The 24477-nt window shown below is 44.7% G+C and overlaps 1 protein-coding gene across 3 annotated transcripts in view; it reads right to left on the reverse strand.

Annotated features, from left to right (window-relative positions):
- The window catches only part of LZTS2 (leucine zipper tumor suppressor 2), a 738816-nt gene that overhangs the window by 58096 nt on the left and 656243 nt on the right, over positions 1–24477 (reverse strand). For all 3 annotated transcript variants that reach the window (XM_069611659.1, XM_069611660.1, XM_069611661.1), the window contains one exon: positions 10355–10873. In XM_069611659.1, the coding sequence (XP_069467760.1) occupies positions 10355–10834 (480 nt within the window). In that variant the 5' untranslated portion in view covers positions 10835–10873. The remainder of the gene's footprint in view (positions 1–10354; positions 10874–24477) is intronic.

The raw sequence follows: 24477 nt of genomic DNA on the forward strand, positions 1-24477 counted from the left end.
TACATTATCCGCAGAATTTGTGATGCCAACTTTAAAAATGGTGTGTCAGTGTTGCACCAGTAAAAACAAATTACAATGCAAGATCACATTGACCACAAAAAATGTTTTCAAAATCCCAGTCAACCGTGCCTTTCCCTTGTGCTCTGGTAAAAAAAAAAAAAAAAAAAAAAAAAACACACCTCTCTCATGATGGTTCCAACATTATCCCCCAAAAGACAATGATGGCAGTATCAACAACGCCATAAAAGTCTCGTACAACACAAGCTCATTTTTTTCTCAATGCCACACAAAAACTATTAGAATTACTGTCTCAACAATGCCATACCGGCATTGCCCGAGTAAAACACATTCTCATATGGAGTTCTGCTTTGCTCCCAAACAATGATAATACCAGCAGCCGCAATTCTATGCCATAATTTACCCAGGTAAACACATGTCAAGCCACCACCTACATTACCCACAGAAACGCCCATTTCACTTCACAATGCCGCATGATTTACCCGGGTCAATGCCACTCACATGCTGCGGCTACCAGCCTCCCTTCTTCTAGGTGGCTTCCTGTAATGCTTGGCAGCATGAACTGCCCCTGTGCCCAATCCCTGCATTGTTCAAGGAGACCTCGGAGAAGACGGCTTCATTTCATTTATTGACTTTAAAAACCGCCTATAGCCAAAAGCGCCATTACAGAATATTAGAAAAATGGTACAATGTACATGATAATGCAAAAAACAACTAAAAACAGAAGGAAGGGGAGAGAAAAAGAAAGTCACTAAGTAGAAAGAAGGGAGAGAAGATAAGCTTTCAGGTTAGATTGAAAAATACTAAGAGATGCAGATGAGCGGATAGAGAGAGGGAGAGGATTCCATTGTTCAGGGGCAAAGAGGGCAAACAATCATAAATGGGAAGAAGCACAGGGAGGTTTGGGGACAGTGAAAAGAAGCAGATTCTGTGATCGCAGAGTCCGAGAGGGAGCATACAACGAGACTAGCGAAGAAAGAGAAGGAGCTAAGCCGTGAGAACATTGAAAAACTATAGAAAGAAAATGGTAGCTCAGACATGATTTAAAGGGAAGCAGTAAAATAGACAGTTAAGAAGATGTGATAGAGGAGCAAAGAGGTGAAGAGAAGATGAACCGAAGAATTATAAACAAATCAGAGAGGAAGATGATGTGAGACAGGAAGGCAAAGAAGAAGAGAAGAGCAGTTGTCGATACGAGAAAAGACTGAACATTTGGCGTTTAGTAGCATGAAACGAGAGATAGGTGAAGAGACGAAGGAGGAAAGAAGAGAGCCGGAGGAGGAAGTGTAGACAGAATGGTTGAAGCTAGAAAAAAGAAACTCAGTCTTAGAAGGATTGAGGTGTAGAGAATAAGGGATATACTCTGGCATGCACCAGTACAGTGTATCCGGCAGAGTGTGCAGTTCGCAATGTCCTATATGTGGGTGATCAAGTTGTGCACTTGGTCACACAAGACAATGGGTATGCATAGTCTGCACACACAGACTTGTTGCCAGTCTGAGCCTGCTGTCAGGCACAAACGTCAGAACTCACAATGTAAGCGCATCCTCACTTGAATACCCTTATGGCCACAGAGCTTTCCTGTGCTACAGTGTTTGAGGGCTTCAGCATTCTACGGGGCTATATAAGGAATCTTTAGTTGTGCTGCTCCAATGCTCGCCCAGTTTACTGTGGCTGTTGAAATCTTGCATTTTTCTTGCACTGCAGCTCTATGCAAAACACTCCAAAAAATAAATGGCTGCACAATCTCATCTCGTCCTCATTCTTAACGTCCTCCCTGCATTTGGCAGAACACTCTAGTTTCCCATTGTCATGTGTTAGAAGGCCACCCGAGTCCAGCGTTTTTCCCTTTTGGATTCTGAGACTTGTAGTGTTTTCTTTCCCATTTGAAATTTAGGAAAATTACAAGTAGTTGAATTTCAAGCAAAACACATTCCTGGATTACATTCTCACACATAGCCAAACTTGAGAACCCTGCATTTAGGCACGTGTGCAGTAACGCTTGAAGTCTTCTTCCCAAACTCCCTCCATTACTAATGTGTGAGCATAGCGCCACCTTCTGGCTGGCAATTGAATGGTGCCATAGGAATTACATTGTGATGTCGGGGAACAAATGTGCATCCTCCAGCAGAGCACAGGCTTACCTTGTACACAGGTATCTTTAATAATCCATGGCTACTAAAGGTTGGGCTGGGCCTGCCCAGTGGTCCCATCCAGCCACCTGTAAATGATCCCGCCTGCTTCCCCTGTGCACGGCCACAAAAAAGGTTGGCAACTCATCTACAGTCCAAAACCTTGCTTGGAACACACCGCAGGAGCCACTAATAGCCGTATTACACTCTTGGGAAGATTCTGGTCAAACCTTTTAATTAAAGTGCATCATGGCGTTCATTTGCTACTTAGAATGGATTGAGGTGCTTGCATCCTTCGGCAATTTGCTAAATGATAAGCCAGTTTGAACAGAGGTGCTGGTACATAGAGGTTTTTTTTTGGTTTTGGTGGCGAGGGCGGGCTGGCATACATTAGGACATTCAGAAGCATGCACATGGAGGTCCCGGAGGCAGCAGCAAAAATCGCAAATGTCTTACATGGTCTGTTGAGTTAACCACTATACGTGGATTACTTGACTCAACTCAACAGGGGTTATTTGTGTTACGTTAGCTTGAAGCACGCTTTGTGCCCTACTTTGCCGTAGTATCAGAGCAGATTAGGGGAGGCACAGCAGGCATGGTGTGGTGGCACCAGCACAGGGGCTGCACAGGCCACATACACCCCACGCCAACGTTTGGCTACGCTCCGAGCTGGGTGCAACACGTTCACTCACCACTAGCCATTGGCTAATAATGGACTCGTGGCGAGTAAGAAATGGTGTGCTGTGTGTGTGTATAGAATTGAGGTGGCCACCAATGTTTTATGGCTGGCTAATAGCTTGCACCTTGAAAGGTTTACCCCTGTACTTTAGTAACTATTTCATTGCACGCCATTGCTCATCTGCGAGGTTTGTTACATACATTAGAAAGCTGCTCTGCCTGCCATATGGAGGAAAAGCAATTATGCTGAACTCAGCTTGAGGTTAGTTGCTATCACTTCTTTGACAATAAGGAGAGTGTTTTGTAAGTAAGAACGACATACTATTGCTCTTGGCTAGTCACTGAAATCCCCAAGTATGGCCATTGTCATGAAATGATTTCCAGTTCAGGCACGGCGCCCAAATTCAGAATAACCGCAAGTTCAGATTTGGCTTGTGTAGAATACATTAGAGCAGCCAAGGATGGCCTCTGGTCCTCCGTGTGATTTGGCCTACAACCCCCATCAGCTGTAGCCAGTTTGGTTAATAGTGAAGAATCATGAGTGTTGTAGGCCATACGATCTAGTGGGCCACAGGCTGTCCACTACGGAATTTGAATCTCAGATTGGTATCCAGTCAATATATCTAAAACATTACACAGTGGTAAATTTCAGAGTGGACCATAATCCTGAAAAACCCTGCAAACAATAATTAAACAAAAAAGCCTAGTGGAGTAAAGTGGTTCAAATGGGTAAAAATGAGGTTGGGCTGACGTTTTAAGTCTACAAAAATGGGGGGCTTGAGGGTAAAGTCCCCCAAAAAGAAATTTAAAAAAATGTTTAAAAAAAAATAAAAGTCAAAATCAGTGTTTTCGGTATTTTGTCCACTATTACATTTACCACTCTGTAATTGTCGGTGGGAAATTCACATATAACGTCTCAGAGCCGCTCGCAAATCTGAGATCTCCATGCAATCAGAGCCCAAATGATGCAGGGACCACAGACCATGCCAGTAATAAGAGGTACATCAAATTCGAACCATGCAGGATGTGGTGTCTGCACCAGTAGCTTCATATGCAAAAACTCACCCTTTCTGACCCAAGAAGAAGTTACTTCCCTGTTTTGCAAACTTCTATACTGCTACACTTAACCCACTTCATTTACATGCGTGACACTGCTCCCTAGTGGAAGGCACCTGGAGTGCAATGATGCATTTGCATTTCTTACAAATGCCTACAGTCGTGCCTGTGCAGCCTGTGCGCTCACCTATGGTTCCGGAAAAGGCACCAAGCAGCAGGTCAAGTTTGGGTCTCATGTCAAAGCCGCGGGGATGGGTTGATGGTAATTTTAAAGGAAGCATTAAGGACAGAGGATAGGAGTTACGATAGAAGCGCAATTTATTGTTACTTGCACATTCTACCTCCACACTCCTAACATGTGGCGAGATTCTTGGGTTTTTTTTGGATCATTTTATTTATAATTTTAGAATAAGCCGTACAAAGAAAGATGACATCAACATATCCATAACTTCAGAGATTTGCACTCAAGATTACAAAATGCATAAATGAATCAGACAATCAAATATAATCATAATGAGATACATAAAAGCAAGTCCTTAATAAACTACTACAAATCTCTATCCCACCGTAAAATTCTAAAAACTGACAACAGACAATACAACAATCAACAAACGCAACACAAAACACTATATAGAAAACACAACAATCCGCCAATTACGTCATATAGAGAATAAATAACGTGGTTAATGAGTATCAACTATATAATTCATTAAAAGAACCCCATGATTGAAGATAATGCTCCTCTCGCTTCTGTTTCATGAACATCACTTTCTCATTGCAAGACTAAGTACGGACATCTTAACAGCCAATCTTTCACATTTGGCTTTTTCCTTGATTTCCAAACTTTTAATATTCGTTTGGTCGCCATTACCAATAACCTGTTGATCCATTCCGTCCTTGCTTTGGCCTCATCGCCCCTCTCCTTGCTTGATAACAAAATTGTCTAATAACATGTACGTGGTAGCGAGTCCTCCAGCATAATCTATTCGGGACTTCACTCCAAAAGGCGGATACTCTTGAGCATGTCCATAGCATATAAATTAAGGTACCCTCATGAAGACCACACCCCCAACAGACATTATCTAATAGTCACAGCTTGGCCAATTGAGCAGGGGTCCAATACAATCTACATAGAATCCTTTACCTAACATACCTTAGTCTCAAATCCATTTTCGATTGCACACCTACACGATCCAGACTGCCCATTCTTCACTCGGAATGTCCATACCCAGTTCCTCCACCCAAGCCTGGTGAAGTTTTTCCCACGCCTCCCTATTCAAGTCTTCCTTTGGCATTACTCTCATGTAAGCTGAGACTGCACATGGGTGAGAACGGACAACCTCACAGACCGCAGGTCTCTCTTTCATGGGATGCCCTAGCATTCCCTGTCATTCCGTCAAAAGAACCTTTAGATCCCCATAAAGTGCACATTCCATACCTCCTATCCCAAATGATTCTCTAGTACGTTCAAAGGAAATCATATGACCACCTTCCCAGACATCACGTATCCTCAGTATACCTTTTTTGATCCAGCTTTGGCAACTCAAAGTTTTATTAGCTATCTGTAGACCTGCATTATACCATAGGGATACATCGGAGTGTATCCAGATGTTTTCCCCTTTGGCTGCCATAAAAGGCCCCTCTAATAGTACTCATGGTGAGTAATCTCACTGTGGAGAGATTCTAAATTAAGAAATTCTTGGAAAGATGGCATCAGTGGTATTCAGGTTGGTGAAGTACCATCTAATGAAACCACAGCTCATGCCTGGAAGAGACGTCAATGGAAAGATATGGCCACTGCTCTGAAGGATACGTCCACAGCCGCATGACTCTAAAGTGAAGAGAGGAAGCTTGGCTCAGAGTGTGGGTACAAACACCCATATGTAGGCTACTAATGGCTGTTTATACCCTGAAGGTTTACCAACGACATTCACTTCATAGGCAATCAAGTACATAGGTAATTTCCTGATTTAAATGATCAAGCCCTTAAGAAACCAACATGCTTCGAAGCTGATATGAGAAAAATCAACAGGTTTGGTGCGCTGGGTCTATATCACAAAATGAGTACAAGCTCAAATAAGAAAGTTTTGAAGTTGCGATTTATTATAACACTAGTGTAATAGCCCGTGTACACGGGTCAAAGTGCGTGAAGAAAGACATTTTCAGAGTGTCAATAGAGACATCGTGGAGACGTGAGATGCTGAAAATAATTGTATTTGCAGAAAGCCCTGTAAGGGGGAAATGTTATTTAAAATAGTGTGTAATCAAATTAATTTCTGTTTTTGTTTTTTTAAATGTATATATTTTCTTAGGGCATGCAACCTGAAGTACACTGTTGAAGTTGTATCCCTGTCTTGGGCTTTTACTGCAGCTATTTGTAGGTTATCATTGTTGTGATACACATTTTGTTTGTTTGGAAGATGAACTTGAAGCCTTATTTATTGTATGCGTTTGGCAACAGCTCCCTCTAGCGATAACGGGTGACGCAGACAGTCTCTACTGTGCAACTTGAAGTCTTATTGTAGCGTGCGTAAGGCAACAGCTCCCTCTAGCGATAACGGGTGACGCAGACAGTCTCTACTGTGCAACTTGAAGTCTTATTGTAGCGTGCGTAAGGCAACAGCTCCCTCTAGCGATAACGGGTGACGCAGACAGTCTCTACTGTGCAACTTGAAGTCTTATTGTAGCGTGCGTAAGGCAACAGCTCCCTCTAGCGATAACGGGTGACGCAGACAGTCTCTACTGTGCAACTTGAAGTCTTATTGTAGCGTGCGTAAGGCAACAGCTCCCTCTAGCGATAACGGGTGACGCAGACAGTCTCTACTGTGCAACTTGAAGTCTTATTGTAGCGTGCGTAAGGCAACAGCTCCCTCTAGCGATAACGGGTGACGCAGACAGTCTCTACTGTGCAACTTGAAGTCTTATTGTTGCGTGCGTAAGGCAACAGCTCCCTCTAGCGGTGGTAACGAGCGAAGCAGGCCGCATGATGGCTTCGGACCAACATACATCTTGCCTTTTATTATATAGTATATGATAGTTCCCAAAAGCCAACACAAACCAATTGGTGCACATTAATGAGTTTCCCCACTGAAGGGGTTGTGTCATGGTTTAAGCCACCAAATTATATTCATACAGTTCTTCCAAAATGATTTACAATGTTAATTATTTGCATCAATAATTTTCAACATATAACATTTGTGTTGTGACAAAAAAGCTTCCACTAGGTAAATTATTATAATAGAGTTCTATTTCATAATCTTATACACTGTACATCAATAAGAAATCTTGCTCCTAATTCAATACTAATTTCCTTAACGCCCTATGAAAGTTCCCAATAATGGTTTTATGTGAAAATCGCATTTGAAATCTAAGAGAATCCAATCTTTTTGGTTTGTCAGGTTTCCCAATAGCTTACATCTTCCCAATCCGTGCTTGCTTAGATTTGTATGTTTCAAGGAGATTTCCTCATCAGTTGCCAAAATAGCAACTTTCAATTCTGCGGTGTTCCGCTTAGACTGACGTTTAAAACAAATCTAAACAAGAAGTAGAACTCTGGGTAAGATTCCTTTATAGGTGCAGAGCATTGCAAATGAAACTCACCCGTCACACCAGCAGCACCCTCCTTAGCCGCATCCATACCCGTATCCTAGCAAAGCCCTTAAGCATTGGAGCACTCATGTACCATCCAGGCTGAGCCGGAGAACGACAAGGATTTACCAATCAAGGCAAAGCATTACAGACTTTGGATTAGAAAATTCCAAGCCATCCAAATCCATCAGGAATACAAAGGAAGCAACCCTTGACACATTATTTCACTGGTATCGGAGGACTGTAGCTTAGTCCTGGCAGCCACAGGGCACCAAGTACAAGTTCCTGCTTACCCTTTTCATTTAATTTGGGGCCATAGTGGACATCTCTCAATGTGTTTCAATTACTACAAAGCTGGTAATTTACAGGACAGAAAGCTGGGATGCTAGAGACATAAACCAAGCATCATAAATAATTAGATTGTATCAGATAAACACGTGGGGCCTGTTTCTATAGGAGTGCACACAGCTTGGAATGTATTGCTAGGTAACAGTGGATCCAGAACTCTCCAAATCCCAGAAAATGGAGGATGACTGTCACCGTTCAATTTGTGGAAGAGTTTGTGCCTATGAAATTCTTTCTCCTCCAAGAAACTCAAATCTACCTCAGAACCTTGATAACCCCCAAAGACAGTTTCTCAATTGCACCTGCTGAAGCACTGAAATGAACAAACTACTGATCCATTCTACAAAACGTTACACTCACTCATGACTCTCTTGTGTCCTCCTTCAAACAAAAGGACGTGTTGTCAAGGTCTCCTAAAGCAACATGAATCCATTGAATTGGAATCATTCAAATGGTACCTGGAAGATGGGGGCCTGGATTCAGGTTTTAGGCAACTAGCTTCAGCACAGTTGAGTACTGAGACAAACAGTTTGGTGTGCACATTACATGAAATTTGCTGTCTAACAAAAGCAATAAAGGCAAACCTAATTATACACCTTTAGCGCGAAATATAGTTGTGGGAAAACCTATTTGCAGACATCCTAAATCTACCAAATTTGGCAGCTCATTCGGAGTCTGGTCCAAATGACGGCACACGTTCAGTGATTTGGCAATGAGCTTGCTCAGAAACTTTTAGGCCAGGGCAGGCTGCATGCCCTCACCCCCTTCAGGGACCACTGGTCTGCTGGGCCCGGACGTGTTTTTGAAGCCAACCACGATAAGATATGAAAGTAGTATTTTTCCTGTTTCTAGCAATAAAGGTTCACCTGCATTGGAAAAGAATATTTCAAGCATGCGAAAGCTCTGTGCTAGACATCCAAGGTGGGAGATGTCTGCTGTGAGGCCCAACCTTGCTGGAAATAAAATGTCCGGTTATTTCCAGCAGGAGCAGGCCGCAAGTATTTTTGATATGTTGGCCGCAGGCAAAGACGCAAACAAGATTTTGTTTTCCTTTCTATTTCAACTCGCCCTTATTAGAATTTGTGTGAACACTAGTTCTAGAGCAAAGACTGTGAAAGAAACTATATTTTACATTTGCAGGGTTACGGTGGGCTCACAGATCCCACCTTGACCCTTTGGGGGATTCAGGAGCCTCGAGTGAACCTCAAATAGACACAGAGTCACTATTTGTAAAGTACACAATAATTGGCAATTCGTTTTAAACACCAAATTAATTAGTCTTGCCCATCAGGAATTCACGACAGCCATTCCTCAAACATTCCTGGAGAGAAGGGCAAAACCGTCTTGGCAAATGTGTGTACCCTACACACTTTTTAACCATGGTGGTTTGAGATCGACCAAAGGTCCGAGACCATGCAGGCTCCAGAAGGCGAGTGAAATGGTTTTAAATGTCAATATTGAGTTTACAGACAAACTAAAACGCTATGTAGTAAACTAGAGCAGATCATGTTTGGGGGATTACTGATATCAAGAGCCCGAAAAAAAAATCCAGCATCTGCCAGCCAGATTCAGACAACTTGTCAAACCACTTGTGCAGCAGGAATGATAAGATTTAGTCAACCTCGTTAGGCTTTTGCAATCTAGAGCAGCATGAAGAACACAGAATAATCGTAGAGGCCCCTCTCTGGAATGCAACCATGCTTTGTTTTATTTCAATGTGTGAGGGAATGTGTATTCTTCACCACAACTAAAGCCCTGCTGCATAGCTCACAAATTATAACTTAGTCTGTCATTGTTAAGGGGCCGATACATTGAGCAGCTTTAACTGGGATAATAATAACACCTGTTATTACTGCACTTACAGGCTGGAGGAATTGGGCAAGAAGAAGCACTATGTAAAAAACAAAAAATATCACTATGCCTGTTGAGTTTTTTTACCTACAGCAGTCAATGAGAGGTTTTTGATTCTTGCCAACATTAAGGACATTGGGCCTCATTCCGAGTGGGCCGGTACCCTGGTGGTAGAGGCACCAGGATACCGGCATTTGGTACTTACCTTTACCGGCACTTGGCAGCTGGATTATGAGTGCAGGCAGGACAGTGTTCATCCCCATTCATGAAGTCCCATAGGACTCCATGAGGGGATTTGCTGTCCTTATCGCAACGTAATGACAGCTTTTATTGCCTGCAGGGCGTCTGGCTAACCTCCAGCTTTTAGCGGGAAGTAACCCTGGTGCCCCGCTTGCAAACCCGTAGTCGGCGGGCCGGTAAAGAGCCAGTATCCACAAATACTGGCACTTTTTTTACCGGACCGCCCGACTTGGAATGAGGCCCATTGTCTTTCCTATACGCATTTTGGTAAAGGAGGATCAAGTAGCAAGACCGTCCACAACACCTAGATGGAATGCTTTATGACTTTTGGATATTTTCCCCCTGTAGCATACAATTTTGTCTTATTGAGGAGATGATGATATGAATGACTAAAATGTAATGCAAACATGCTAATTCTTCTTCATAGAATACAAGTACTACTTTACCTTCTCCAGCTTCCCAGACACCGGTATCAACTTGGGTGGTGGTCCTCTTAGGTTGCCACTCAAGGATCGTTCCTCCCGAACATCGTCCGCATCGCTGCATGGGCTGCTGGGCGAAGCTTCCTCATTCCAATCCACCTTAAAGTCATCATTCAAGTACGTGTAGCTCCCGTTCCCCGCCGCACCCCCCGAACAGGTCTTCTTGGTCGGCAAACCATGAAACAGAGGGTCCTGGGAGCTGAACCCATTTTTAAGAAGACCTTCCTGCTGCTTGAAAAAGTTGCTGACGTGCGCAGTCTTTCGGCACTTGCTGAATTCGCTCGCCTTGCACTGCTTGTCATGGTAGGATCTTCCTGAGATGAGACTGCTGACACTTCCCATAATGCTCAGCGTGGTGGGTGAACTTGTGGCAGAAAGTAGTTGAGTAGCACCGGCTTCAGATTTCTGGTCGATGGTCAACGGAAAAGCCTGGACGATAGCCATGGTGTTGATGTGAACAATGTGTGGACCCACACATACAACCTGGAGCAAAAAAAGGAGAGCAGGAATAAGATGCTATATTGTTGTACAGAACACTTTGAAACGCTAATAAACAAATCTACTATACGTAAAAATAGTATTCAATGGCCATGAGGGCTTCAGGTATATCATTCTGCGATATAAAACAGATAAGACTTGTAGCAGAAGGTCAGAATGAGAAACATCTTTACAAGAGGATTACAAGTTTTCAGTAAAGATACAGTCTGATGACCACAAAAAACAATGCACATGTCAACATGAATATGTACACTATAGTTCTTACATCGCCAGGTTTTTTTTCCGTCAAGTATTTTGCCAAACATCTTTGGCGGAACAACTCTATTGTTTCATTTTAATATTTGGGGGGTTCCACCCAAATCCCCCTTCCCTATTATCTAGTCCATATTCCACCTATATTCCATATATCCCCTTACCCCTCCCATCTTTTTCGCTGAGTTTTTTCGGCCGAATATTTTTGGGATAGGAATCCGCGAAAAAAAACCTGCCGATGTAACAACATCGTACCATACATACACAAAGTGCTTAAACAGTTGACATGAGTGTGCATACGCTTTTGAAGTTTGCTTATTTTTAGTTAGCTGGAATATGAACTGTTGTCTAACAGAATGAATTTATTACTCTACAATGCAAGTATTAGTGTTGTAATTCACAGTTTTCTATCAGCAGCTGAACATGGATTGTTTCTTTGGTCCATTCGGTTCATTTTTTGCCACCTGCTCTTTGTTTCTCTCCTCTTGTCCTTTTTTGCCCCATCACCACTCTAGTTATCATTATGTCGTGTCCGTGTTGGTTCTTATGCTACTTTTTCTTCTTCACTCTCCCATTGTTTTAGTTCAATTCATTGTTTGTATAGCGACTTTCACCATTGGTGTTGTCCCACCACGCTGCCAGTTGAACGCCCTCGGAGGGACCGAAGTATGAGAAAGTTAGGAGGTATGTGTGTGGGGGCATAATGGCCATTCAAGGTTAGGAGTGCATGGGTGATTCCCTGCTAGCCACCCATGTCTAATTGGCATGTGTATGGGTGGAGAGATGCACACTACGAAAACAATCTGGGGGTGTGTGTGAGAGAATAGTCCGTTATGTGTGCAGCTACAGTTCAAATTTGTCATAAAAGGTATCTATTTTAAGAAGGTCCTACTTTCTCGCTCGATTTTTCCCTTCATGCTGCAGTCTGTGTTCCCTCGCATATGTCGTACGTTTATATACTCCTGAAGATTTGTCCGTTTCCTCTTTCACGACTTTCCTGCTGTCAGAGCTTTACCTCTGCCCTCCCCTGCCCCCTCAGCGGACCTCCTATGGTTTTGTTTAAGGAATCTGTCTCCATCGCTTACCCCTTGCTCCTCCCCCCTCTATGGCATTCCTCTTCAAGATGGAAGATAAGCGGGCAAGTAGGCAGGCTGAGCAGCCGCATATTCCCTCGGTTTATGCTGTAAAGGCCCCGTGGCTGCTCTACTGTGCCACGTGCAAGATCCAAAAGTCCCCAGCAGGTACAATTGAGAGGTTTAAATGAATGCTAGGCAGCTGCCTATGGAAACCACCAAGATGGTGAGCAAGACGACCCTACCCCTAAGAAGATGTTTTTGGGTTGGGGGGGGGGTGACTTTGCCAATGGCGCTAATTATTCTGACAGTGGCTCCGACCAATATCCATCCCTGGGCTGAGACAAAACCATTATCTCAATGTAAGATGTATACAGTCCAAAAGTGAGACCCACACCCAATGAGGGAGACTTTGAACAAGGCCACTGATCACTGCTTCACGGTCAATTTGAATGATCTTGCACCATTGAAAAGGTCAGTTTCGGAAAGGGCCCGAGGGTTGATGAAGAGACATATCCCAGTAACACTCATGAAACTGCAGAAACCGCGGACGTCAGACCGCGCATCCGAATGTTCGAGAAGGAAGGAGACACTTGATGGCTGCCTTTTGCCTATGGTGCATCTCATAGGGTACCGAGGTAGGAAATGGGGGTTTGCAAGTTGTCAATCAATGTCTTTTTTATTTTGATGGATCTAAACCCAAAAGCAAGCGTTCAATCTCCATGCTAGGCATTTCTGGAATAGTTTATCATTCCTAATTTGCCTTGAACCAACTTTCACATCTTCAAGAGAAAAGCCACACCTTGCATGTTTAAAGCACACAATATTATGTGTGTGCAATTTTCCTATTGGGTTATTACTTTTGCCTTGGACTTGATTGTAACATGCCACATAAAAATATTTTATTCTTACTAAAATTGTGGTCATTACGCTAGGAAACTGGCTGTCTGCTGCACAGTGCTTCCAAAGGAGGATAGTGCTTTATAGAAAATAAATACAATACAAATTGTAATGTGTTTCTTCACTCTCCAATATTTAAAATGAGAGCTGACAAAGGATGGATACACACTAGCAGGAACCGTAGGGTGGCATGTGGGCGATGCACCTTAGAAATCAGATTGAAATAAAGTGCAGTTTTCCCAAGGCATCAGGCGTAGGCAACACTGGATGGACGGGAGGCTGGCACAGCTTGCTCACTGCCCTAGGTAGAATGCCATCTATGTGAACTGTGCCCTTGGTGAAATGTCTACGTGGAACAGAGTGGCACTGCAGAGAACACAAGCACTCCTCTCACATTCCATTTGCGTCAGATCAGTGTGGCAGAGAGCACACGCACTCCTCTCGCATTCCATTTGCTTCAGATCAGTGTGGCAGAGAACACAAGCACTCCTCTCACATTCAATTTGCTTCAGATCAGTGTTGCAGAGAACACAAGCACTCCTCTCGCATTCCGTTTGCTTCAGATCAGTGTGGCAGAGAGCACACGCACTCCTCTCGCATTCCATTTGCTTCAGATCAGTGTGGCAGAGAGCACACGCACTCCTCTCGCATTCCATTTGCTTATGATCCGCGTGGCAGAGTGATCAGTGGTGCCCTGATTGGTGCAGATCAAGTTATTTTGGGCCCACACCCAAGGCCAGAAGATGGGTAAGCTATACCAATGGCCAGCCTGGAAGCACCAGCCCATAACATCGTGTTCGGATAATGCAGGTCCTGCTTCTCGACTCATTTCACAGGCTTTGGGTCTATTGCATTCCAGCCGCTTCCAACTCACAACAGCAGAATTTCAGGCCTCTGCGTTTGGGGGCTGGTTCAGCGATTCTGGCCACACCGGACTATCTCAAGGCCCTTTTAGCACCGTACACCGTAACTATTTATATGTTTCTAGATGTTTTATTTGAGTGCTCCCGCCATCAATGAACAATTTTGAGCCAAACGGGTTTCCTTGAATAACAGGCACGCAAGCACACTTTGATGATGCCTACAGTTGGGTTGTGCTGGAATCTATCGAGGCCATCAAGAAGAGTGGGAAGAAATCCCAGTGTAGAGAATTCCACAGTATGCAGGATCAATTCAAGTGGCTCACAGGGCAGAAGAGTTATCAGATGCAAATGGCCTTTGCTGAAGGATAAGGACAGACAATTTTAATGCAACAATAGCACATCGTGATGGGGGAGGAGTGAGTGGGGTGGGGTGCAGAACAATTGACCGGAGTGGGGTAGTTGGAATCCATTATTCTGGAGCCCCATGCTTCCTAGTTGCCCCGTTGCCTATTACGTTATAGGTGTGTACAGTGTATGGTGTTGAACGATTAATAGAGTTCCTCATCAGAGAGGCTTGTGCTGTTACCAAACAAAGAGCAACGGATCAGCAGATAACACAGATGTACTCTTCTGTGGTCAGCCAGCATTAGGAGGTGCTGGCCTTGGAGTTTTTGGCCGTGTCTCTAGGATAACGCTGGGGGCAGTTAGTAAAGTACCAGAGGAGGTGGAAGGTGTCTGAAAGACAAATTCCCCATCTCTGGTGGTCAGCACATCACCAGAGGTGAAGACCAGCCCAAGCGAGATCAGCAGAAATACAAAGAAGAAATAAACAGGAAACAAGTGAGACATGCTTGCTCTGCACCCACCAACTGCGAAACCTCAAACCCAACGACATCAGACATCAACCACCCTTACCCAATTCAGTAAAGAAGCCAGAGCATTCCTCTTCTCCACACTCTAACATATAACCCCCATTGACACATGCCGCCAGGTATGCCTCCTGACTACAAACATTTTCAGAACCCCCACATTCGACCATGCAGCTTCCTTTCAGTACGGTTAAATGCTGCCCGCTAAATGTGAATCCTAACCATCCCGCTACGAACCTCAATTCCATTCCCATGGGAGCCATGTTAGATGAATACATATTTATTTGAAAGAACCAGTTCCACGCTCGTTGCAACCCATTTTAAGAAAGAAAGAAATGCCTGTTAGGAACCCGGGATATAAACCTGCTGTGTTAATATCCACAATGATGAGTTACCTAGGCTGTACGAGGATGGCAACATCCCAAGGCACTCTCGGGGTTAGCTAAGGCCAAGGGCCATTACCAGACGGTACGGCTCGAATAACTCGTGTATTATGGCTATAATATTTCCCTGCAATCAAAAAAGTGATGGGTGGAAGGTTTTGAATGAAATCCGAACCACTGACATTGCTCTGAGCAACCTTGCACACCACTGTTTTCTTAGCCCGTCTGCGTCATTGCAAAAGGGGTCCAGCCATATGGAAATCAGTCAGGTACTGCCAACAATGGGAGCAGCCCAGCCGAAACTGTTAAGCCAGGTCTCCTCTGCACGGAAACACAAGCAACCCCAGACATGGTTTGGCCTTGTTGGGACTCAGTGAGGTGCAGCTTGGTTCCCTGATCTGGATCCGACTGTGCACTGGCTATGTTTATTCATATACTTGTCATGTCAATAGTGTATTGGTCTGTTAAAGAGATGGGTAGAAGGAAGGGAGTGGTTTTTTTTATGGCTGGCTATTAGCTTGCAACTTGAATTTGTGCCTCTTTTATGTGTCTAGGTAGAGGGTTTTCTATAGGACAAACCTACAGCAAAAGCAACTGGGAACAGAACAAGGAGAGTACATTTGGACAAGTGCAGGAGAGAGGGGGAAAGTGGATAGTATAAAAGCACAATCAGTTTCTGTGTGTGAACCAAATGAAATTAAAATAATTTTGTGGATTTGAAGTTATGAACATTATGGGGCATTCAAGCTGCAACAACCTGTACAACCCATAAAAATAATGAGCATATCATCATGCTCCTAGTTGTATACTTGGAATGGCAGGAAATAAAATGGAGGAGTACGTGGGGCTGCAGAAAGGTGTGAGGTGCAGTATAGTAGCCGATGGTTCTGTGCATGAAAAATAAACGATACACACCAAACACTGAGTGTGATGCAAGTCCTTGGTTGAATAACCATAACTGCTGAACAAGACGGCTGCACTAGCCCAGGGATCATTCTGAGCCAGCAGCATGCTGGAACTAGGAATCGTAAATGTGATGTTGAGGAGCTTGCATAGATCCCGGGGCATCTCCAATGTCAGCAATATGCCTTCATAGAATCCCTTGCCATCCTAGAGGAGTTTCAATTGAACACCTGCCAATTTGCAATTCTTTATCATTTATTTTTACATTCATAGCAGCGCACAGAACCCTCAGGCATCTTGCGCTAGTTGCAGTTACACGGTTACAAGGTTGTGAGACAGTTATGAGATAGGTAGTACAAAATCAGATACCAAGAGGTAAGCAACATTAATGTTTGAGTTGGCAGGAAAGACTATTGAGTGAGAAGAGGGAAATCATTATATGATATATCATATTAATAACACACCTATACACAAGTGTTTCAAGGCATGACGAGGCAAGGGAGGGGGAACAGAGGGAAACAGACAACGATCTTACTATGCTAGGTGACATTGAGATTGCCCAAGTGCCGGGGGAAGGGGAAAAGTGCGAGGGGGGAGGGAGAGGTCAGTGCAATACATGGGATAGACAGTAAAATAAATAGAATACATAAAAAGCAAATCATTAAAAAGTGCGGCCAGCAGGTGGTAAGTGCAGACATCAGATGTCAGGTGCAGGTAGGGGACTGTAGGGATACAGAAAACAGTCCAAGTGTGGGGGTTGTCAGAGAGGCAGTGCCAGTCTGCAACTGGCGGGGAGGGGACCTGGGCCCGAGATCAGAGGGTAGCCAGGTGGCCAGTGCAGTTTCAGCCAGGAGTTCAGCAGTGGAGAGGAGGAGAGAAAGCAGAAGCAAAGAGGAAGGTTTTGAGGTGCTTCCGGAACCAGAGATGGTTCTCCTCAAGTTTCATGGAGGCTGTTCCAGAGGGAGGCCCCAGTCGAAGAAAGAGATCTCCCACCAACTCTTTGCTTGGAGAAGCGACTGACCCTGAGGGAGTTGGAGGATATGAGCAAAGAGCTCGAGAAGGAAGACATTTAAGAAGAGAGAGGAAGGTATTGAGGCCCCAGGCACCCAGAAGGCTTTGTGGACAATGCAGAGGGGTTTGAACATAATCCTCGCAGTCATTGGGAGCCAGTGCAGAGATTTCAGTCCTGTAGAGATACGGTCCCTGGGCTTGAGGCCAAGGACAAGTCTCGCAGTCCTGTTCTGGATGAGTTGCAGAGGGCGGAGAGTAGAAGCATGCAGATTTAGAAAGAGGCTGTTTCAGTAGTCCAGCCTAGAGAGAACCAGGGCTCTGGAGAAAGTGAGCTTCTGGGGGGAAGGAGAGGAAAGGAAGAATACCTCCGAGGAGGTGCAGTTGGTAGTGTGACTTCTTAGAGACGTCAGAGATGTGAGGAGAGAAGTAAAGTGGGGAGTCGAAGATGACCCTAAGGTTTTTAGCCTCACAGGTGGGAGCAGGAAGGCGGCCAAGCGAAGCCGGCCAGAAAGTGACAGGAAAGGAGAGAGCAGGTGTGCCGATGAGGAGAATCTCGGTCTTACTGGCATTAAGGCAGAGATCATTGGCGGCACACCACTCCTGGATAGCAGACAGACAGAAATGAGAGAAGGAGAAGAAGTGGCGGAAGGGAGGCTGGAAATGAGCCGAGTGTCATCCGCATAGCACTGAAAGTTGGAGCAGAGAGCGGTAATGCACTGGACTAGAAGTGCCAGGTATTGGTTGAACAGCCAGGGAGAGAGCTTAGACCCCTGGGGAACACCACAAGTAGAGATGGAGATCGCGGAGAGGAAGGACCCAAGTTGGACCTGTTCTTGTGCTTCCAAAAAGCTTCCATTTAGATGTTCTGTGACACAACCCCTGTGTTAATGTGTTTTTAGATAATGTTGCGTACACCGTCTTGTTTAGACCCCCGGACCTACTACAGTCTGGGATGGCACCTCGTCAAAACCCTATGTTCTCACTTACCTGTATTGTATACTTGTGCATCACTTTGGAAAATGTACCTCGCCAAGAAAGAGGATGATACTTACCTGTATTTCCTGTGTTAAATAACGTCTGTCCATATACTTTCGTGCTTATCGAAAGTCGTGTAAATATGTAATTGTATTATCTGTGCAAAACCCTTTTGGAGGCTAAATAAAAAAGCATCCTAACCAGATAACTGTCCACGGATCTCCCACCCTGACTTAGCATTTTGCATACAGGTAACCTCCTCGGCATATCAGGATTCCGCCAGGCGCCCTTTATATACTTCTTGTTTGTAATGGCAGCCTTGAGAACGACCTACAGTTGAAACACGTGTCGGCTGCAAGCAATAAGGTACTACTTGCCTACTTTGATTAAACCATTTAATTGAAGCAATTGTTCTTTGCGAATATGGATTCTCAAACCATAGACATGAGCCAAATCTGCAATTGGTCAATAACCAATTTGTGTGCCCAGCACAACCCACCAACACAACAAACATTTGCCAGTCAGTTCTATGGTAGTCGTGGATAGAGCTTCCAATTTGTGTTGATGCTGCGGGCAATAACCTATGCACCTGATCATTATTAAATTATTTTGAGAGCCAGCACGCACCCATCAGTGTTTCTACCCTTACAATGTTTACACGTGTATACACTGCAAAGATAGCTGCTAGAGATGGCCAAGGAAAACCAGACAATTATTACTGAGCAGGCAGCCAGGGTTCAACCTAAGGACAGTGCAAGGCTCTGTTGCCTTTAGAGAAAGCCAGACGTGTATACAATCTAGCAAACTGATGACCACTAACAGATATTGCAAACCCCTTCACATATCTGCCTCTTGGCAAGGACCAACAACAAATTAATGTCATGGGCTGCTTCCTGGTGGCACGTTTGATCAGGAATTCGAAAGTCCTTGTGCCCAAGTTTTGATGCCTTGGGCCAGTTCAATCCTCCCTTCCTATGATCATACAGAAAGTTGGAATTCTGTGGCTTGTGAAAGCATGGCTTCATGAAGTTTAAAAAAGCATGCTATACGGTGCAACTATGTTATGTTAATGTATAAAGCCATTGCATAGAGGACATTGTGTAGGCAGCACTAGGTACGCCTCATTAAGAGGTAACTGAGTCAAGATTACAACACTAGTAAGATACCAATAAATGAATCCAAAAACCACCAGCCATCAACTGAGGCAATGGATGACTAGAGGCTATCCGGGGCGAAATGCAAGTCTATGCGGAACAGATCAAGAAGCGGTGCCACACAACCAACCCAATTCCTTAGGCAACAGACCAAGCTAATCTCGCTTTCAAATGGACTGACCGATAGTACATGGCAAGTTCCCGGGAACTATGATACAGGGTTGCACCCAGCTTCTGACGAGCTACATAAGACGAAGCATGAAAGGATGTACCCAGAGTGACATCATGGGATCCAAGATGGGCGATCCTGTTTGAAACACTGTACGGTTACAAGAGGTTATCCTAAACAACCCTTGAAAATGCATACACACAGTACATACTGCTGTGAAAAACTAGCACTTGTTTTCACATATAGTCAGTGAATAGTGTTTTGGTTGAAGCAAGTCACAAACCGAGGGAGTCTGTTTCTGCTTTTTCCACATAGCCAGCAGGGACTTCATTTGTGTGTCGCCAGATTCTACCTCAGGCAACTCCCTTGCTTCCCCTGGTGCTGCACTTGCAACCCCTAGACCAGGGATCGCAGTGGCAATGACAGTGAAGCCAAAGTAATGACGTCATCTCTTCTGTACAGCTCCCACCGCTCAAGGGATTTTTCTTCCAGAAACGCGTCAAGCTACTTTATTGTATTTTGATTTTCGATGGTTGGATTTGTTACTGGATAATAAACGTATTATTTCTTACGTTTACTAAACTGATGCATGTACACATTGATTATATGCGACCGATGGTCTATATGATACTATAATTACCACCCAGTACCCATGAGTCCCATGAACTTTTGACTGACCTTGCTGTCAGTATGCAAGGTGTGCAGGTGGGTTGGACTGTCCATCAATTATACTTGATTTCATATTAGCGACTTTTTGTGCCAGAGTTTCACTTTTCTAACCTGTACCTGTTCAGTTTTACTAAGACTCCTTACACATCACCCTAATTGTTTCAGAAGTAAGGTGTGTGCCCCATATTTGCATTTTAGCCAACTTTACCATACATAGTGGGCCTTACTGGGGTGTTTGAAGCTGCACTTGGCAGCACCTGGAGGTGTGGGGCTGTACCTTGATCATGGTCGCTATACCATGCATAGGAGGCATTATCTGACATAAGATGGCATTTCTGAGGCATGTTGAGCTTCACTTTGCATGTGAAGGTGGCAACTGCATATGTGCCATTGCATCTTACATGTGGCGACTAAGGGATATATGAGACATTAACTGGCCTTAGATGACTTTAATGAGGAATTGGCGGGCTGCACTCGCACAAGATGGCAGCACCTGGATATGTCAGGCTGTGCATTCCCCATTAGGCCTGTGCCTGGAATAGTGAGGATATAACCGGCATAATATAAAAGGATCTGCATGTATGAGGCCACACGTGTCACTATGGTAACACCGGAGAACGTGGGGCTGGATTTAGCTTCAGAAGAATATAGCTGGAGTGAGAGGCTTTAACTGCCATAATATGGCAGAAACGAGGAAGTGGTGGCATGTGAAGCCGGTGCCCCTGGCCTATTCTGATTGTATTGGGAGCATACCCAAGACCCAACGCAAGGCATACAAGACGAGCATGGTAGTAAACATACAGTTCGTAACTAAGAGCCTTTAGCCTGCTTAAATATCAATTTCATTAACAGCGTTTACTTTCAATTCACAACTTAGCTTCGCTCAGGGTAAACGTTAAGTCAGATCACTTCCGGTGCTATCTTGGCAGCGGAACGGCAAGGAGACTAATGTAAACAAGACGAGCACGATATCAGCGCGCACTGTAAATAAGGAAGTAGGCGGTCAGTGGGAGCACGATATGAAACCCCGCCCCTTGCTTTGATATCAAAACTTTACAGATATGTTTATCTGGCACAAATATTAAAAAATATCAGTCGCCAAAATATGATCTAAAATACACATACTACCTCAAACAATGAAGAAATCACTGTAAGAATATATATTTTTTTTAACGGTGAAATGTGTGAGATTACAATCTCTCGGAAAATGTATCACTATTAAAGAAAGAACCATCTGGGTGGGGGTGGGGAGGGGGGGCTTCCACAGCACCCTCTGCCCAGATGTCATGGAATGAAGATAGCAGCGATGGCACGCGCCTGTTAGCATACGAGATTGCCCGTAATACGCTACGTAACACCGCCCATTCATTACACACCCGAGGACAGACCGGGAACTGCATTAGTGCCCAGCTTCATCGTCATTTGTTGGTTACTTTAGTGCCCTTCGGTCACATTATGAAAGAAAGGCTCCAAAACATCGCCACTTCCGAGCACAGCCGCGCTCGTGCTGTCACGCAGCCAAGCACGTCGCGCGGGATGTTGCTCCGTTTCACTGTCATTTGCCAAGAAAGCAAACTAGACAGAAAGGCCCGAGGAGAAAGGAGAGCCGGCCTATATTTAGCTCACTCCCACTTTCCCCTAAACAGTAAATAAACAGCAGTCGGCGGCGGAGCTGCGGGAGCGAAGAGGCGGCCATCTCGGCCCTCCCCTCGCACGGCTGCGCGGGATGAAGCGGCAATTGCGGATTCCACGACGGAGAACGCCTTGTCCCCTTTACCTCCCCCGCGCTGCCCACCCACAAGAGAGGATTCCATCAGCCAGCAACTCCAAGCAAAACTAAAATACAAAAACGCCGACCCCGCTCCAATGCCCCATTGTCTTTCGAAGGTCGCAGGAAACTTGTCAAACTTCAGTCATTGGGCAGGTTCTGGCCTGGATCTTAGGACGAGCCGAGCCAGGAACATGCCTCCCAAAACAGGGGAGGGGAGTGGCCTTTGTCAGGCGCTGGGGCAAGAAAAAAGACCAAAAGGGACTGGGCGCAAGAAAGGGGGCTAAACAAGACTGGTAACAGTGGCTAAAGGGGTTACTGGCGGCTAAAGGTGTCAAGAAAAGTAGCTACAGGGGATGGAGACAAGAAAAGAGGCTAAACAGGACTGGGGCAATAAAAGGCCCCAAAGGAGCAAGAAAAGAGAAAGCAGTCTCGGGCAAGCAAAGGGAGCTGGGAGCAAAAAAAGGGCCAGGAGGGCAGTAAAAGGGACTGAAAGCCAGGAGTGTGCGTGTGTGTACGTGGAGGTGGGGTGTTGCTGGTATTTAATGAGTGGTGGCGTAGGGAAGGTGGGAGAAAGGGGACCAGTGGCATGCGGGGCGAGGAATTGCGGATAGTGGGGTGAGGAAAAGAGGCTAGCAGCTCTTGGGGAGCTGGTTTAAGATTCAAACGTGGGGCGAGTCAACAAAACAATGTCTGCAACACTCTTGAAATAAACAAACATTTTTTTTATAAATCACAGACACATTCAAATTGTGCTAAACCACACACAGCAAGTAGTTGGCACAGCATCACTACTTGAGAACATTGAAGAACATGAAATTCACACAAATAATTTCGATAGGTAGGTCTGGCTTCAGATTCATCTTCCCAAGGGGTGGGCCGAGTGCAACACTCGGCGTCCACCTTGGACCGAGCCAGCAAGCACCTTTCCCCACCATCCTCTACTTATGGAGGTCCCAGGTCAGATTCACAATTTGATTTCCCTCCAAAATAATCAGATTGATATGAAGTTAAGCAAATGTTTGGTAACCAGCTCTTCCAAGAGTTGATAAAACTTGGCATTATACAGGGTAAGAAATGGACCGGAACAAGATGGAACTGTACTGGGCATAGGTGGTCTTGCCGGAGCGCCATTCCATTCAGAGGAACAACCCCCTGGCTAGGATAGCCCAGCAGCCCCCAACAACTGCTCCGGGCCCGGGATAAGGGGATCTCTCACCGACAAGCAGCTGTGCAGAAACAGTCAAACCTCACAACCTGTGTACAAGATGTCCAAATGCGTATATATGTCTCTTGTGAGTTAAATTTTTCTTTTAGCGTGAATATTGGGGCAAATGAAAAATAGCATTGCTTGCTTCGAAGGGTTTCTTGCAGAATCACCAGCACATTTAAAATATAAAATCATATGATATTCTTCATTTTTATGAAAATCACCAGGATAGGATCGTATGAAAAGCTAGGGTGCTACTCGACCTGGGATGGGGTCCAACCTTTAGCTCTGCCCACAACCAGATGTGGTGGAGGTTCCCAGAGTACATCTTGCCAATTTCCAGCTCCGGTGTACATGGGAAAAATTGCATATCCCACCCCCAAATCCACCCCTCTTCACCTGAACCTCCACCCTGCCTTCCACAGTAGTACCACCCTCCATCGTGCACACAACCATCCATCTTGTAACGGCACCCGACGCAGGGACTGCCTGCACTATCTGCAAGATATCCTCTGTACATAATTTCTTTTGCAAATGACTTCTTCAGTACCAAATTAAAAATAAAGTTTTCTGCTGGATTCATGCGCTATTATGCGAGTTTTTAGGACATCCACTGTACTGCGATTCGGAAAATTCAAGTCGATTCCAATTGTATTGTGTAACAGTTGTGCCCTGGTGAACATGTGTTCCATTTGTTATTTTAACTCGCAAATATTTTTCTGAATGGATACATACATCCTAACGTCCAAAAACTCCTATGGGCCAACTGTAAACTCCTATTTAGCTCCAGCAGTAGACTGGGGGCATTTTACACCATCACTGTCCCAAACCGTGAATCCTAGTTTTTGGCAAAATCATTCCCAAGGAAAGGGATATATTGTTGCCCCAATCTTTCAAAAACTTGCAGAACGGATAGTTTCTCTTTCAATGATGAAAAGCATTTTTATTGAAACATTGAAGTTGGGTAACTTAGCCATCCATCTTAAAACCTAAGAGCTCAATGGCATAAAAAATGGTTTAAAAATAAAACTGTTCTGGACATCTACGAGATTTACTTTGGGCACAGGGTCCTTTAAGGAAATCTTTAAGGCACATGAAGCCTGGAGTCTGGCGATATGGTACCAGATAACCAAAAAAAGTGACAGATGGAAGAATTTGAATAAATTGGAACCCCCGGCAGTGCTCTGGGCAACCTTCCAGACCACTGTTTTTCCCCGGCAGTGCTCTGGGCAACCTTCCAGACAACTGTTTTTTAGCCTGTCTGCGCCATTGCGAACTGCTAGGCCAGGTCCCCTCTGCATGGAAACGCAAACCCCAGACATGTTTCAGCCTTGTTGGGGCTCCCCATTGAGGTTTAGCTTGGTTTCCTATGACGCAGCGAGCAAGGGAC

The sequence above is a fragment of the Ambystoma mexicanum genome, chromosome 8, assembly GCF_040938575.1.
Source record: "Ambystoma mexicanum isolate Mex_15411 chromosome 8, UKY_AmexF1_1, whole genome shotgun sequence".
Lineage (NCBI taxonomy): Eukaryota > Metazoa > Chordata > Amphibia > Caudata > Ambystomatidae > Ambystoma > Ambystoma mexicanum.